The sequence below is a fragment of the Chrysemys picta genome, chromosome 6 (assembly GCF_011386835.1).
Source record: "Chrysemys picta bellii isolate R12L10 chromosome 6, ASM1138683v2, whole genome shotgun sequence".
Classification (NCBI taxonomy): Eukaryota; Metazoa; Chordata; order Testudines; family Emydidae; genus Chrysemys; species Chrysemys picta.
The window spans coordinates 104,106,177-104,121,781 of record NC_088796.1 but is presented as its reverse complement, the minus strand read 5'-3'; the positions used below and the strand labels follow the sequence as shown (position 1 = coordinate 104,121,781).

At 38.9% G+C, this 15,605-nt stretch overlaps 1 protein-coding gene across 7 annotated transcripts in view; it reads left to right on the top strand.

Annotated features, from left to right (window-relative positions):
• The window catches only part of CNTLN (centlein), a 275,372-nt gene that overhangs the window by 249,878 nt on the left and 9,889 nt on the right, over positions 1–15,605 (top strand). For all 7 annotated transcript variants that reach the window (XM_065549483.1, XM_065549484.1, XM_042850538.2 and 4 more), the window contains one exon: positions 14,648–14,845. In XM_065549483.1, the coding sequence (XP_065405555.1) occupies positions 14,648–14,845 (198 nt within the window). The remainder of the gene's footprint in view (positions 1–14,647; positions 14,846–15,605) is intronic.

The window sequence follows — 15,605 nt, the reverse complement described above, 5'->3', positions numbered from 1 at the left end:
TTAAGTTAGGAATGGACTAGCCTCCATTAAATCAGAGAACTAGAGATTACTGCACAGAAGAAATCCACATAATTTAAAAAACTGTGCTACTGTTAGTTTGTCCAAAGATCACTTTATTAGGTTACAGGGACAGCTTAGAAATGAGAATGGTTATTGTACCATTTATGTAAATGAACGCTATCAGTTTTGCTTTGAAAGTGAACACCTTGGACACGGCTGTAAGTTGATAGGAAATATGTTCCCAGTTGGGAACATTTAAAAGCCAGAAGAAAACCATCTGGTCCATTAAGCATGCTCTTAATTGTCATCACTTTATCTAGAAAAAATATCCAGTGTGATTCCTTTGTATTGTGCTGTAGCAGGTGATGGAGTCTGACAATCTGTGTTCTACCTGAATCAACCAAATACGTGGTTAAAGGAAAGCAACTCAGTTTGATGAAAATCAGTATTTTCATTTGCAAAACACAGCCCTCGTGGAGTTTTTTAAATGACAAATAATGCAGCAAATGCCCTGCAAGTGAGGATGTTCTACATGCAAAGCACAACTTGTCTCTCTTTAAAAAAACAAACAAACAAACAAAAAAACAAACAAAAAACCCCACCACCTTACCATTTTAAAAATCAAATACAGATCAATTTTTCTGCTAGGAGTGCTGGTTTCAGGAAAAAAGAGAACCACCACTTTTATAAAGAAACACCAACAGTTGATGGTTCTGAGAAGAAATTGGTGATAAATTAAGTTAATCTCCATCAGGATTACTCTGCAGCTGGGATTTAGGCAAATTGAATCAGAGGCCTGAATAGTGTCAGTGAATATCTATTAGACTGTAAACAGAATAATAGGCTCTGTGGATTTTAATGAATGAAGTGAATGGCTGAACTCCTACTGTTTAGGGATGGCATATGGTTAGTGATGCATACAGTACAACAGTATAATGTAAATGTCTTAATGGATAGAATCTTGATTAATAAAATTGAAGGATAAATAGAGAGCTTTTCCTTACTCAACATTTTCTATTATTTTTAAGCTGTAGAAAAAATGCATTTCGCTTGGGTTTTTATCTCTAACAGATAAAGATGATATGGATGTAGATAAAACATCTAGAATATTATTTAACATTTTTTGTCTTCAGCAAGCATCACAATTTGGAAGAATTAGATTAAATGATCGATTCTATGTAACCAAATTGCAAGGTCTAACATATTTCAGCAGCTGCATCTGTAATCCTCCTGAGTAAATGTCTGTACATCTGATTCACATAACTAATGTTGAATCTTATCTCGTAGTGTTACAGAATTACAGTAATGCAACAATGTTGTCCAAGATTATAGAGCTGCTATAGTGAATATCTAAAGGAGTCTCCTTCCCCTGAGTCCTATGTAGTGGCTTTTGAACAGAAATCACAAAAGGACTTTTATAGTACTTTTGGAACAAACCCATCAGAGAGTTTGACCAAACTGCAAATGAATCTCAAAAGCCAGTGGTGATCGTGTTACTGCTGCAGTGGTGGACCAATGACTGTAGTTGGAGCGACTGTTCATCCTGCAGCAGGTGAACAGGTCAGAATTTGCAAACTATGGTGACTGTGTTGCAGCGCCTATTCTGTCAATGGTGTTCCTAGGAGAGGTATTCAGTGTTTGCAGGGGCATAATTGGTAGCTGTTTTTCTGGACACTATTAGGGTTTGGCCTAAGGAAATATCAAAGCTGTGGAGAGTGGTTGTGTGTGATGAGGGCTGGAGATTGTACCTAAAAGTCTTAATTTGGAGGTAATATCATTGCGTCATCTGTAAGTGGCGAGGAGTCCTTGTAGTGGCCCCTTTATGGACTTCTTTGCATAATTATTTCAGTCGATTGGAACAGTTTAGTGGTAATGCTCAAAAGATGCTCTTCAGCCTTTATGTATGCTGTGACTTGGGAAATTTTTCTTTGATGAGTTTAGACTGGGCTATCTCTGATAAGCTGATGGTACCCAGATGTTTATAGAGTTCTTCCTCGATTCTGAAAGGGACAGAATTTGTTTGAGCACTATTTTAACAACATTTTTGTTTTGTTAATGCATAAATGAAGATAAATCCTACCTGTCCGCAAGTCATTCTGCTACCTGATCCAGGAAAGAGCTATGAGAAGAATAGCATTTCCATAGTCTTCACAGTTCTTAGTGGGGGATTGCTTCAGAGGGCCACTACAATTCATATTTTGGGCACTATCCTTTACCACGGGTAAAATTAAGTGATCACATGCTAGTTATGATGAAGACAGGTTTTTACCATCTCATGAATATCACCAGACTTTGACCCCCTCTCTGGTATGTGAATCATACTGCCTTTGACACCAGTCAGATTGTTGTAATAGGTTCCATATTAGTCTATTAAAACAATCAACCTTAAACCCTCAACTTTTGTCAGTGTCTACTACTGTGAGTGGTTTATTGGGGTGTCAGAGGGGATTCTGCTTATTGTCCATGTCACTCTGTGCATTGGTGATTTTATAGTTTTGTTTTTACTATTTAAAGACAGACAGTTTTACTCTGGAAAATGACTGCAAACTTTAAGTTTAAAAATGGCACCGTGGGATTCCATGTTTACTGAATGTCATTGATTCCAAATCAGATATGCATAATATACAAGTAAAGGAGTTTGTTTTTTAACCCTGAATTGTCAACTCTGCAAACTCTACCTGGGATTGGATAGTCAAACTAAATTTTTCCTCCTCAAGCATAATCTCCAGTAATAAAAGTGCTGACGCCAAGTTATGCTCTCAGTGACATCGTACAGCTTATTGCTGTCATGCAATTGATTTGCTTTGTAATGACATAACCCCGATGTAAAAAAAGGAATAGAATCCAACTCACTCTCCCACCTGAGTTTGCTCTATAGTGCCTTACAGGTTAAATTAAGAGCTTTTATTACTTTTTTTTAATCACTAAAGTCAGCAGGTGTGACTCTGAATGCGTACAGGGAGCAGAAGGTTTTTTGACCTGGTCATTCTTTTTAGACTAACACTGTATTTTAAGACTTTAAGACATTTAATAGGCTGGCTACCAAATATCTTTCTGAGATTCTTACACAATTTTTATCAGGTCATTCACTTAGGTCTGAGAGGTATGGGGCTTTGGGAGCCAAAGTCTCAATAAGGCAAGAGAAATGCTGTTTAGATCTATCATTCCATACCTCCCGATTTGTGGAATGCTCCCCCTCCTGATGTGAGGAGAGGCAGAATTGGCCTCTTTTAAGGTAGGTTTGAATTTAGTTTGCTTTAGGTGCCTATTGGCCCTCACATGGTGAGTTTGTTTTCTATTTTTTATGTTTTGTGGATGTCTGTGCAGAGAGCCGCATGGGCTAGTGGACAGGGCACTAGTCGGGGGGTCAAGAAACCTAGGTTCTGTTTATGTCTAGGTTGCTGACTTGCTGTATGATGTTGCTTCACCTCTGTCTTCCTCTATTTAGAATGTAAACTTTTTAAGGCAGGGGCTGTATCTTATTATGTGTGTGGGCCCATGATCTCAGTAGGGGGCTTTGGGCACTACTGTTTAAAAATAGATAATCATAGTAATATTTTTGTGCGACCTTTAAATGAACGTCATTATTCTAATACAATTTACACCTGTCTAAATTACTGGGGTAAATGAAGTGAGGATCAGGTCTAAAATCTATTACCGTGTTACAGTAAAGCACAATTTACAATATATAGGACTTGAAGATGATAATTACAGCTCATTTCACATAAACAGCATTTTGGGGTCATTAATATATTTTACCACCAATACTCTGTCTGATCACACTGACTATATGCATTTCAATTCAAATATTGTTCTCTAGTGCAGAGTAAGCTAATGTTTGTTTCTTCTTGCAGGGTCACAAAACATGGTGGTTGGTTTGTAGGTTTGGTGGCAGGATGACAAAGAACTATGGAGTCTTTACTGATGTTACTTAGGAAAAACATGAGCCTGAAAACGATCTGACCTATAGTCTGAATTCCTTGACCTTCTACTCCCTACTGTATATCAAGCACTAAAATGATTGTAAAGATTAAATAGCATCTGTTACCAAATACCCCTCTTGTCAAGAGGTGTCAGACCTCCTGTATTCTAGGAATGAGGTGTCCATTTGATACAACTGCAGTGGGAAGGGGCTGTGCCCACACATCTACTCTGAGTTATATTACAAGAGATACCCTGAATATATTGAACTTTTAAACTCAAGACACACGTGGTAAGGATAAAAATGGAAATAGAAAAAACAAAGTAATTATCAACATTGGATAAGAAATCTGGCTGGGGTTATAACAGAACATTAGCAGCAAAGCAAATGATCAGATAGGAGAAAAAGACAATTGAAGAAACTCCTGTATACAATTCTTTACATAGATTCAGGTTAGACTATAACTAGCCATTCCTACCTGTTTATTTAAATCTGGTTTGTCTTAAAATTTGAAGTTGGTTACAATAAATTATTTAATTTGTATTGAACTAGTTAATCACTGAACATTTTTTAGGAAACTCAGCAAGGTGTATTTAGTATCCTAGAACTGCTAATCTTGAAATTATTCAAAAATATTTTAAACTGCTTAATCCCTGTAATTTTCTTCACCTGTGACTGCTTGAGAGAAGTCACTTAGAGGAAAGATAGTTAAAATGATGTACTCAAGAATAAATTATGGCTTTATAACTCTACTCCAACTACTTGGATCTTTTTACCTTTGTATTATGGAGGAATGATATGTAGGCAATAGGGTGACCAGATGTCCTGGTTTTATAGGGACTGTCCCGATTTTGGGGTCTTTTTCTTATATAGGCTCCTCTTGCCCCCTCAACCTCTGCCCCAATTTTTCACATTCGCTAGGTCACCCTAATAGGCAAGCAAGGTTGGATAGAAAGTGAAAAAAATTGGGGAATAATAGTCTTTTAAAAAAACTATCAACAAAAAAGGCCTGATTCTCCTCTCAATTGCCCCAGTGTGAATCAGGAATAATTCCACTAATGTCAGCACAGTTACAGCAGTGTAAAACTGATTTGAGATCAGAATTGGCCACAAAATTCCACACACACTGAAATTTCTATTTTCCGTCACTACAGTCACTATTTTTCTTCTTTTTTCTGTTATAATATTAACTGACTTTTCAGGCTACATTTTTAAAAGGCAAAAAGTTGAGATCTGTGCTCCAAAACACTGAGCATGAGTACGCCTGCATTTCTTTTGTGAAAGAATGTATAACAGGTTTTTGTCAGCCTGTTTATGTGAACAAGGAAGAAGGCTCGATGGTATAGAGCAGAGGTTCCCAAAGTGGGCGATACCGCCCCCTGGGGGGTGCTGGAACGATCCAGGGGGGCAGTAGTAGCCTCGGGTGCAATTGGGGGACGTTGAATAAAAATAAGGGGGCGGTGGAAGCATAAAGAAAGAAGGAAATATAAGAAAATTTTGAAAAACCGTTCGTACATGTTTCATCTGTTGTGTAACATAGAGTTAAAGTTGTAGTGATTACTTTATTTTCCAAATAAATTCACAAATTATAACCGATCAGGTGTCAAGTCCGCCAACAACTCTTAACAAGCAAGTGTTGGCAGGCGAGCGTGTCACGCATTGTCGTGAAGTCCAGCATGCATCGGCAGGAATATGTGCGTTTAATGACTTGTTTACAATATGATACTATAAATAGGCGACATATATGAAATCTAATTTAGATTGTTTCTGAATTGTGTAAAAAGCAGTTAACAATAGTGCAATAAGTATTTAAAATTTTTTATTCATTTTCGATACCTTCGATCTTTACGGATTACGGATCACATACAAAGCAAATTGTATTATTGTTGTTTCAATAAAACAGCAATTTACACGTGAGTATTTTTATACATTTTCTTACATATCTACTGTACGTCTCTGTGTCTCTAGTGCTTACTAATAATAAAATGGTAGCAGACTTGTGTCGGTACAATACTATTTAAAGTGTACAGTCAATATATTTGTCATATTTTTATTACAATATTAATGAAAACAGGGGAATGAAATCGTAGAAAAACTGTTAACTATTAACATTTATTTATATCTATTGAATCATCTGTGTTAATTGGTAAATAAGGCATGTGTTAATAAGGAACAATTATTTAAATAAGGGCAAACTAAATTAAAACTATTAACTGATTTTTAATTGCATATTGATTTTTTTAAATTAATTATTTCTTGATAAATTTAGTTTGATATTTGACAATTTAATATCAAATACATATATCTAATGCTGAGCAAAGATCAAAACCCAGTTTATTAGTTTCATTAGTATTTTAGTTTGGTTGTCTTTTGCAGTCTTACGCAAAAACCACTGTATACCTGATGTCGTGGGTAATATTCTAATAACACATCTTTCTTTACTATATTGTAGGACGTAGGTAGAAATATAGATACATAAAAGAACACAAATTTGTCACTACATCTTTCTGTTTGTTCGCTTAAAGAAGGTAGATTTCCAAGGGTGCGCTGAGTAATTTTTTTTCTGAAAAGGGGGCGGTAGGCCAAATAAGTTTGGGAACCTCTGGTATAGAGAGATACATGTGTACTTAGTATTTTAAATAGTATTTAAAACTATTTTTGGCAAGTATTTTTGGAGAGGCAGTTTGGTCTATGGATAGGTGCCACTGGCTTTACCACTGCCTTGGTGTGTACCTCTGCTATCCGTCCCAGCCTCTGTCTGTCTTGTCTATTTAGAATAGGTTATAAGCTCTTTGGAGCAAGGACTGTCTCTGGGTGTTTTTACAGTACCTGATCTAAGCTGGGGCCTGTAGGTGCTACTATAATACAAATAATAATACATGATAATAGTAAAAAGATGCATTTGTTTTCTAAGTTTAACATTCTGTTCTGCAACATTCAGATCATTTTCCTCAGTGAAAACTTCCCTCATGCTTTTATTTTCACAGGAGTCAATGATCTTCCTGTTTCATGTAAGGTTTTCTATTCCATTTCTGGTATGTGTGGTGGGACACAAAGCTTTGGATGACTGTCCACAAATAAGTGCTCATGGGTTATAAATGTAAATTGTTTGGAGGTAACCAAGGAATTTGCACTGAAATGAGATAACCATCAATATGTATTTTAGTATTGTTTAAAGCTATTAGTAATGCCTTTCAACTTCCTTAGATTTTTAACTCTGTAGTAACTATATATACATACAGTTGAATGTTTTCTATCTATATGTCAATCGTTTTATGTTGTTCAGATTGCAAAGAAAGAAGGGAGAGAAACTTCAATGATTTTTTTTATTGACATCTGTATACTGTAATATCATAAAAAGTGATGTGTCCAAGTTGTTACTATTCTATTGAAATTTCATGGGTAAAACATTTGCAATACAGTGTTTCTGTTGTACATATGAGTCAAATCCTGCTAGGCTTTCAAGTATTGCCTTTGCATGTGTAAATGGGTTGTGTGCTGTAAGGTTATACAGGTGAAATTCTGCACAGCCTTCTGGACTGTGCATGCTAGTTGCACTTTGGCTGATCATCCTGTTTATACAAAGCCTAAATGGAAGAAAACCCTTCCACCTCTGCAGTTGGGATTTGTGGAATAGGTCTGGAAAGTGAGGAGCAAACATAAATGAGTCTGCATGGCTCCAGGAGGAGGAAGAGGAGGATAGACGTGTCTCAGGCCTAGTATTTCCCCCCCAAAAGATACATTATTTCTAGTGAGCTGGAAGGGACACGGGGGTGGTTTTATACCTTGTCATTGGAATGGGATATCTGTCCCCAGTAGATGGCCTAAAATAGAGGGGAAGAATTGGGAGGTAAGGGGGGACTTCCCCAGACTGCCATTTGAGGAGAAACCTTTGCCTCAGAAGACTCCACATTTCTCCTTGGCTGCACTCTATAAAAAATCTGTCAGGCAGAAGGACGTCTTCCTGTGCTGCTCATACTCCTTTAAACCACCTCCATCCCCGTCATCATTGACATCACCTCCACTTCTGAGCGAGTAATACCACAAAGGACTAGGGAGTAGCCTTCGCAGTTATGCTTAATCAGGAAACTCTCATACTCTCTATTGCTCAGCAGCTGCACAGACAAATTCTCACTGAATAAAAACCTGTTGTGTATTAGTGTGAAATATACATTTATCATCAAAATAAGGAAAGAAGTGAAACCTCAGGAGTGGCAAGGCATCATATTAACCGTGGTGAGGCAAATCTCCTAGTCCTTATTTAGGACTCCTATTAAACTCCTGGCTCTGTGGATATGGCTCTGTGGATATGGGGAAAGCGATGGATGTGATATATCTTGACTTTTGCAAAGCTTTTGATACGGTCTCCCACGGTACTCTTGCCAGCAAGTTAAAAAAGTATGGATTGGATGAATAGAAAGCTGGCTAGATTGTCGGGTTCAATGGGTAGTGATCAATGTCTTGATGTCTAATTGGCAGCCGCTATCAAGCAGAGTGCTCCAGGGGTCGGTCCTGGGTCCAGTTTTCTTCAACATCTTTATTAATGATTTGGATGATGGGATTCATTGCACCCTCAACAAGTTCTCAGTTGACACTAAGCTGGGGGGAGAGGTAGATATGCTGGAGGGTAGGGATAGGGTCCACAGTGACCTAGACAAATTGGAGGATTGGGCCAAAAGAAATCTGATGAGGACAAGTGCAGCGTCCTGCACTTAGGAAGGAAGAATCCCATGCACTGCTACAGGCTGGGGACCGACTGGCTAAGCAGCAGTTCTGCAGAAAAGGACCCGGGGATTACAGTGGATGAGAAGCTGGATATGAGTCAGCAGTGCGCCCTCATTGCCAAGAAGGCCAACAGCATATTGGGCTGTATTAGTAGGAGCGTTGCCAGCAGATCAAGGGAAGTGATTATTCCCCTCTATTCAACACTGGTGAGGCCACACCTGGACTATTGCGTCCAGTTTTGGTCCCCCCACTACAGAAGAGATGTGGACAAATTGGAGAGAGTCCAGTGGAGGGCAACGAAAATGATTAGGGGGCTGGGGCACATGACTTATGAGGAGAGGCTGAGGGAACTGGGGTTATTTAATCTGCAGAAGAGAAGAGTGGGGAGGGGGATTTGATAGCAGCCTTCAACTACCTGAAGGGGGGTTCCAAAGAGGATGGAGCTCGGCTGTTCTCAGTGGTGGCAGATGACAGAACAAGAAGCAGTGGTCTCAAGTTGCAGTGCGGGAGGTCTAGGTTGGATATTAGGAAACACTATTTCATTAGCAGGGTGGTGAAGCACTGGAATGGGTTACCTAGGGAGGTGGTGGAATCTCCATCCTTAGAGGCTTTTAAGGCCCGGCTTGACAAAGCCCTGGCTGGGAATATTTAGTTGGTGTTGGTCCTGCTTTGAGCAGGGGATTGGACTAGATGACCTCCTGAGGTCTCTTCCAACCCTAATATTCTGTGATTCTATGATTCTATTCTATTGATACTAATGGGAGTACATTTTTGCTGAGTAAATAGAATAGGATTTATACTTCCTAGTAACCAGTAGATACAGAGCACTCTATAAACAGATAATAAAACAAAATCCCTACCTGACTTAGCTCACAAACAGCAAGGGGAACAATACAATAGCACAAAGGTGAGGATCATCATTGGATGACTTTGCTTAGCCACCACCAGAGGAGAGGCTGTTCCAAGAGTAAAAGGGGTGGTCTGAAAAGAAGGCGAACATCCAGGAGTGGGAGGAGACATAGAAATTGCCATACCAGATCACAGCTGTGGTCCACTGTGGCCAAACTCAGGTGATTCAGAAAGTCTGTGGTGGGCCTTTATGGAGTAACCTGCCCACAGAGAGAGTTGTTTCCCAATCCCCGGGTGCCTTATATGTACTCTACATTACAATTCCGTCCCAGGGCTGCTCCTGTCGTGGCACAGCTATGTGTTGCCTCTCATGCAAGGCTGTAACCAGCATGCATTTTAGAGTCTGTATAAAATATAAAGCTTGTACAGAGTATTTATTTTTACAGGCCTTACATCAAGTGAATTTACAGTATGCACAAAAACCTTTTTAATGTCATTAAGGTTTAAATGTTAGTCACCAGAAATAAGGTAATGCAAAGTCTGAGTTACAGTTGAAATATTAACAGGGACATGTTGCACATCTTGAATGTTTTTATAGTATATATGTTTTATGCCAAAAAGAATAAACTATTAAAATACATATTTAAATAGTGGGCTAGAAAACATTACATGATTTGCAACATCGTTAAGATAACACTGCATTTGGAATCTTAACTTTTGCATTTCATGACTCTGGTGATTTTTCTGGGCTGTGTTGTTTTAGAAAGCAGAGGCTCATTTATGCACTCATTGCTTGCACAGTTGCTTCCCTACATTTGTGCACATGGTTACCTTGACTATGCATATAAATCAAAGACTCCACATGCAAGTGATTCTTCAGACAGCTATGGGGTCATTTGTGTAAGTAATCATGGTAATTACATCCATAGTTATAGGCATTGAGGCCATCATCAAGTACCATTGCAATGGTCCAAGATCAACTGATGTCAATTGTAATGTTGAGTGTTTAGCAGATTGAAACCCCCCAACCCTTTGCATGGGGAAAATCCATAGTATCTACTCCCCTACATGGGAATAATCTTTTCTGAATAGGGGGAGATGGGAAGTTTTATTATTATCCAATCAGTGTTTGTCAGACTTGGTCATGGATTTACTTCTCAATGTGGACACTTTACCATACATGCCAGTTTTCAAAGTTACACCATTTCCAAATAATCTCTGTGTAAAAATGTGTGGCCACTTTTAAAAATAGGAAATGTAATATTTTCAGCCTTGTAGACCTCAAAAATGGCAAAAGATACATTGCTCAAACTTTTTTTTTAAAAAAGTCACCTTCTGTAGAGACTTAAGAATGGAAAATTTTACCCCAAAAAATGAATGTTTCAGAAAGTTAGGAAAATATGGAAACAAGGTTTACAATGGAAATTAGTTTGTAATGATAACTGCAGGAGATGTTGTTGTAATACATAGTTATAAGATTTATATAACTACATGCAGCTTATAGCTAACGTGACAATTCCTACTGCTTAAAAAGGATTGGAGATTTAAACTATTGCATTATATATAGCTGGCCCAGTAGCAATTGCACTGATGTGTTGTAGAGCCATTTTCAGGAATTAATCAGGGATTCCCACTCCAGTCGGCTGGTAGAAGCTAAGTATGTCCCACAGGAATAAATCTGACAGTAACGTCTAAGCTGGGAAAATGACTTGAGCAAGAAAATATCCCCTAGATTTGAGACAAAGGAAAACAAAAAGAAAGAGCAAGTACTAACATCGCTAATACTAATAAAAGGTGTTGTCATCAAACATGAATACTACATTAAAGCCATATCCTGCACTCACTTCAGCAGGTTTGTCTATAGTGCTGTCTCTTTCAAAATATTTAAATTTGTAAAAGACGCAATGGGAAATGCTTGATTAGTTTGGAACCTCAGACTAGAGTAAATCTGAACCTTCAGTACAGTCTGTATTGGACCTTTACTGAATTAGAGAACAGTGTTGCTACTTGGTTCGACACACTTTGGTTCAACACAAACCAAACCCTGTTAGAAATTGGTTAGCTGTTTAAATCAGTTGGACAGTGGCTTCCTGTCTCAGTTCGGATAGGTCAGCACTGCATCTGTGAAATGCATCTGCCTCAGCCTGGATCCACAGATTTTGTTTAGTGGGGCTCGTGCTAGCGTGCTAAAAATAGCCATGTAGTTGTGGCTCAGCTGGGGTTCGAGCTCTCAAGCCTGCAGGGATAGGGAGGCCTGAGAGCCTGAGCTGGAACATTAAAGCAGTGCCTACACAGCTACTTTTAATTTGGCCAGTAGAGAATAGGGCCCAGTTCCCTTAGATTCTTTTGAAAATCTCGTGCTCTGACTTTCCCCCCAGCCAGCTGGCTGGTCAGCTCTAGAAATATTATGGAAATAAATTGTCTCAAGACATTATATTGAAAATACCACAGGAGCTGGAATCCTTTTGCTATTTTTGACATTGGACAGATTGGAATACCTGTTTCACTTTCATTGTACCCACCGCACTTTGTCTACACTTATGGCAGTGTGTAGGGTACAGGCACTACACGCTGCAGTGAAAGCAGGCTGAGTCCACCCTTGTCACTGTGGGGTGCAGCTACAAGTGGCAGTGAAAGACTCTCACCGTGGGGAAAAGCTCTTGCAGTGGGGAAATGCCAGAGCTGTTCTCCATTGCCTCCCGCTGCTAGAGCCTTTCCCTGCTGCTGGAGCCTTTCGCTGCGGTGAGACGAGGCTCCAACAGCAGGGAGGCAGCAGGCAACTACGCTGCTAAAAATAGAGATGTAAACATGGGAAGAACTACTTGGGCATGCAGAGAGCCGTGTAGGGTATATACACTAGGGTTCAGGCATGTACGGCACTCTGCTCCACTCTACTCGCCTAAGCCGTCCCTCACCGTCCACCGCTGTTTATACCCGTGCTAACTGGGCGTGCAGTGCCTGTACTCTACACCCCACCGTAAGAGTAGATGCACCTTCAGAATCTGTGTTGGGGGAATGCAAGTTTATAATAAGGATAGTTTAACTAGTTGTAGCAAAATACTAAATTGTGAAAGTAACAGGAAGATAATGAATAGATCTTGGGATCAGAGAAATCTGTTAAGATTTGTTTCAAATACATTAACAGTGTTTTGATTACACTGAAGGCTGAAGAGTACTTTACCCAAAATGCCAATAAACAGGCTTCATAATACTGCAATCAATTTTATATGAGACTAAGGTATTCAGTGCTTGTTAGCTCTGAATATGGAAAGAATTTTCAGGAATTTATCAGTGGCTGGAGAAAGATAGTTTATTAAAAATAATCCTGGATATGATGATCAAAAGAAAACCCTTATTCTCCAATCTTAAACTCACCCAGGATATTATTTGTTGACAATTACAGTCCTAATGGTTGGCTCATGGTGCCACTTGGGTACACTAGGTGGATCCTCTGACAGTGAGCTACCGTTGTTCTCTCAACTCTCCCCAGCTGGCAATTTTTAAATAACACTCATCTTTCTCTGCATCTGACAAAGTCACACTTAAAAAAAAAATCACTTGCGTTGTCAGCCTGGTGGCTTAGCGGTAGTGCTCTGGGATGCTATGCCATTGAATCAGACACGTTTAGAGATGGAAAAGATCTATTAGGGCATTGAGGCCACCTCCTGGTCACTGTAGGGTGTTTCCTACTGTACATTTTCTTGTGTTTTGTCTTGTTTTATATATTCTAAGTGATGGGGCTCACACTATGTCCATGTCCCTGGGGGAGAGTATTTCAGAAATTAATACTATATATCTAGCTGTCAGGAAGCTTTCCCTGATAATCACCCCAAATTTTCCTTTTCTCAATTTTATCCCAGGATTCCTAACTAGCGCCCTAAATAGCGCCTCTTATTTTTTGCCACTTACATTGAACTATCTTTACATTTTCAAAATCACATCCCACTTAGTTATCTCTCAGCCATGGCCTGCTCTTCTCTGAATTCCCTTGAATTTGTCAACAGCTTTCTGGTACATAGGAATTGAATTCCAGGATGAGCACAGTAAACCCATGCTTGGTTTGGTTTGAGTTATTTAATGCTAGCTTGTCCAGATCAGGCATCCTACTCTAGCTTAAAACTAGTTCTAAATGTTCTCCAAAGCAGAAAAGGGAGGCTAGAGCTGAATCTTCACTGATGCCCTATACTTTAAGGCTTGGATTTGGAAACTAGTCTCTTGTATAGCCTTCCTTTGGGACCTGATCCTCCTTCCACTTCAGTGGGAACAGGGGTCAGGCTGCTTATGTACATTCTGAGCTAATAGCTTTAAAGTATATACAATCAAAAAAGTGACTACTTGCTCAAACCAGCTTAGCATAGACTCTAATGGCTTGGCTAGGTCCAGATGATCAGCCAGCTGTGTATAAATCACAAATCCCAGTTTAAACTTTGACTATAAAAATGTGCAGAATGGACTTCAGGTACAGCCACCAGATTTGGGGGAGGAGGGTTTCTACTCTTCACTTACATGTGCTTCAAGTATGTGGCCACTAATTAGCAGACTGATAATCACTACTTCTGGTGACTGGGGATTGGAGAAATGAACAAAGAAGGAAGGAATTAATAAACACAGTTTGAGTGATGTCATTGTGGTCACATGGTTGGAAGCATAGTGCCTACTGATGGAGAAAAAGACAACTTTCTGCTACTTGATGTGACAGCCTGCAGATCAGCTTAACTGGTACCACTGCTTGAACACAGTGGGGCAAATCCAGTCCTGGTGTAACTCCATTGAGATCAGTGAAGTTACTCTAGAGATGATTGTGTCCCATTGAATCTGAAAAGGGTTGAGAGTTAAATCAGTGGTATCTGTATTGGTCTCTTTGCTGGCTCTGTGAATATGCTTTATGTTAAGGGGAGTGATGTCAGGTAATTAGTTTTAGATACAGCTAACAAAAATATTAAACGGAATGACCAGATTAGGCTAAATTTCGTTTATTTTCTATATTGCATCTACTTCTTCATTTTTGTTTCAGACTTTACTATTTAAACAGTGACCGAAAATAACAAGGAATTCCTGTCCCCAGGAGCTTACAACCTAAAGCTTCTCTTTCATCGCATTTGCACTTTCACAAAACTACAGTAGTGTATTTATCTCTCTCATATATTCTAGGCCTTAACCAGAGAGTTACAGCGTAATGTACAGGAGATGAGATTGCGAATCAGACATGCTAAAAAAATACAAGAAGAGAAAGAATGCAACAGATATCTTTCCAAAGAGTCTGTCCACCGAGCCCAGTCCTTGGCAGCATCTATCCTTAATATTTCAAAGACTGACCTAGCGGAGATGCTAGATACAGAAGATGATGAGGTAAGCTATTTTAAGGGCTATTTTAGGATAAAAGGCATATCCTTAGCTGGTGTTAATCGATGCAGTTCCATGTAAATCAGTGGCGCTACTACAGTTTTCATCAACAGAGGATGTGGCCCAACATTTTTTTTATTTATTATTATAACTACTGCAGTAGCACCCAAGAACTCACAATCGTGGATCAAGGCCTCGCTGTATTAGACACTGTACAAAGAGAGAACGTAAAGACAGTGCCTTCCTCAGAGAGCTCACAATCTAAGATTTAGACAAAATGTAACCGGTGAATAAAGGAACAAATAGAAGGGGCAAAGTTATAGTGGAGACATTATGCATACAGTAAAATGCGTACATTAAAAAATAAATTTACTGATTTGAACATGGGGATGCGGAGTTTTTAATAATTTCAAAATCCTTAGTAATTTCCTTTTTTCATGAGGAAATTTGATAATGTCACACACAACATTCATTTTGAAGGTGGACTTCAGTACTAATGAAGCAATTTGGAATGTATCGTGTCATACCAAAATCAGTTTACTTGTGCATGTTTTCTCTAATTTCGGTAACTATTAAAGTGATTCTGTTAAATGGGTGTTTTCTAATAAGGAGCCTGTTGTTTTTCTTTCTTGAGCCTATCCTACAGTTTTATGGCAGAATATTTGATTTGACATCATCAAAACACTCTGTGATAAATATTATGTTTTCTTAGTTGCTCAAGCTGAAATAAAGCTAGCTAGTGAGTAAAAAAGATGTAGACTGACTG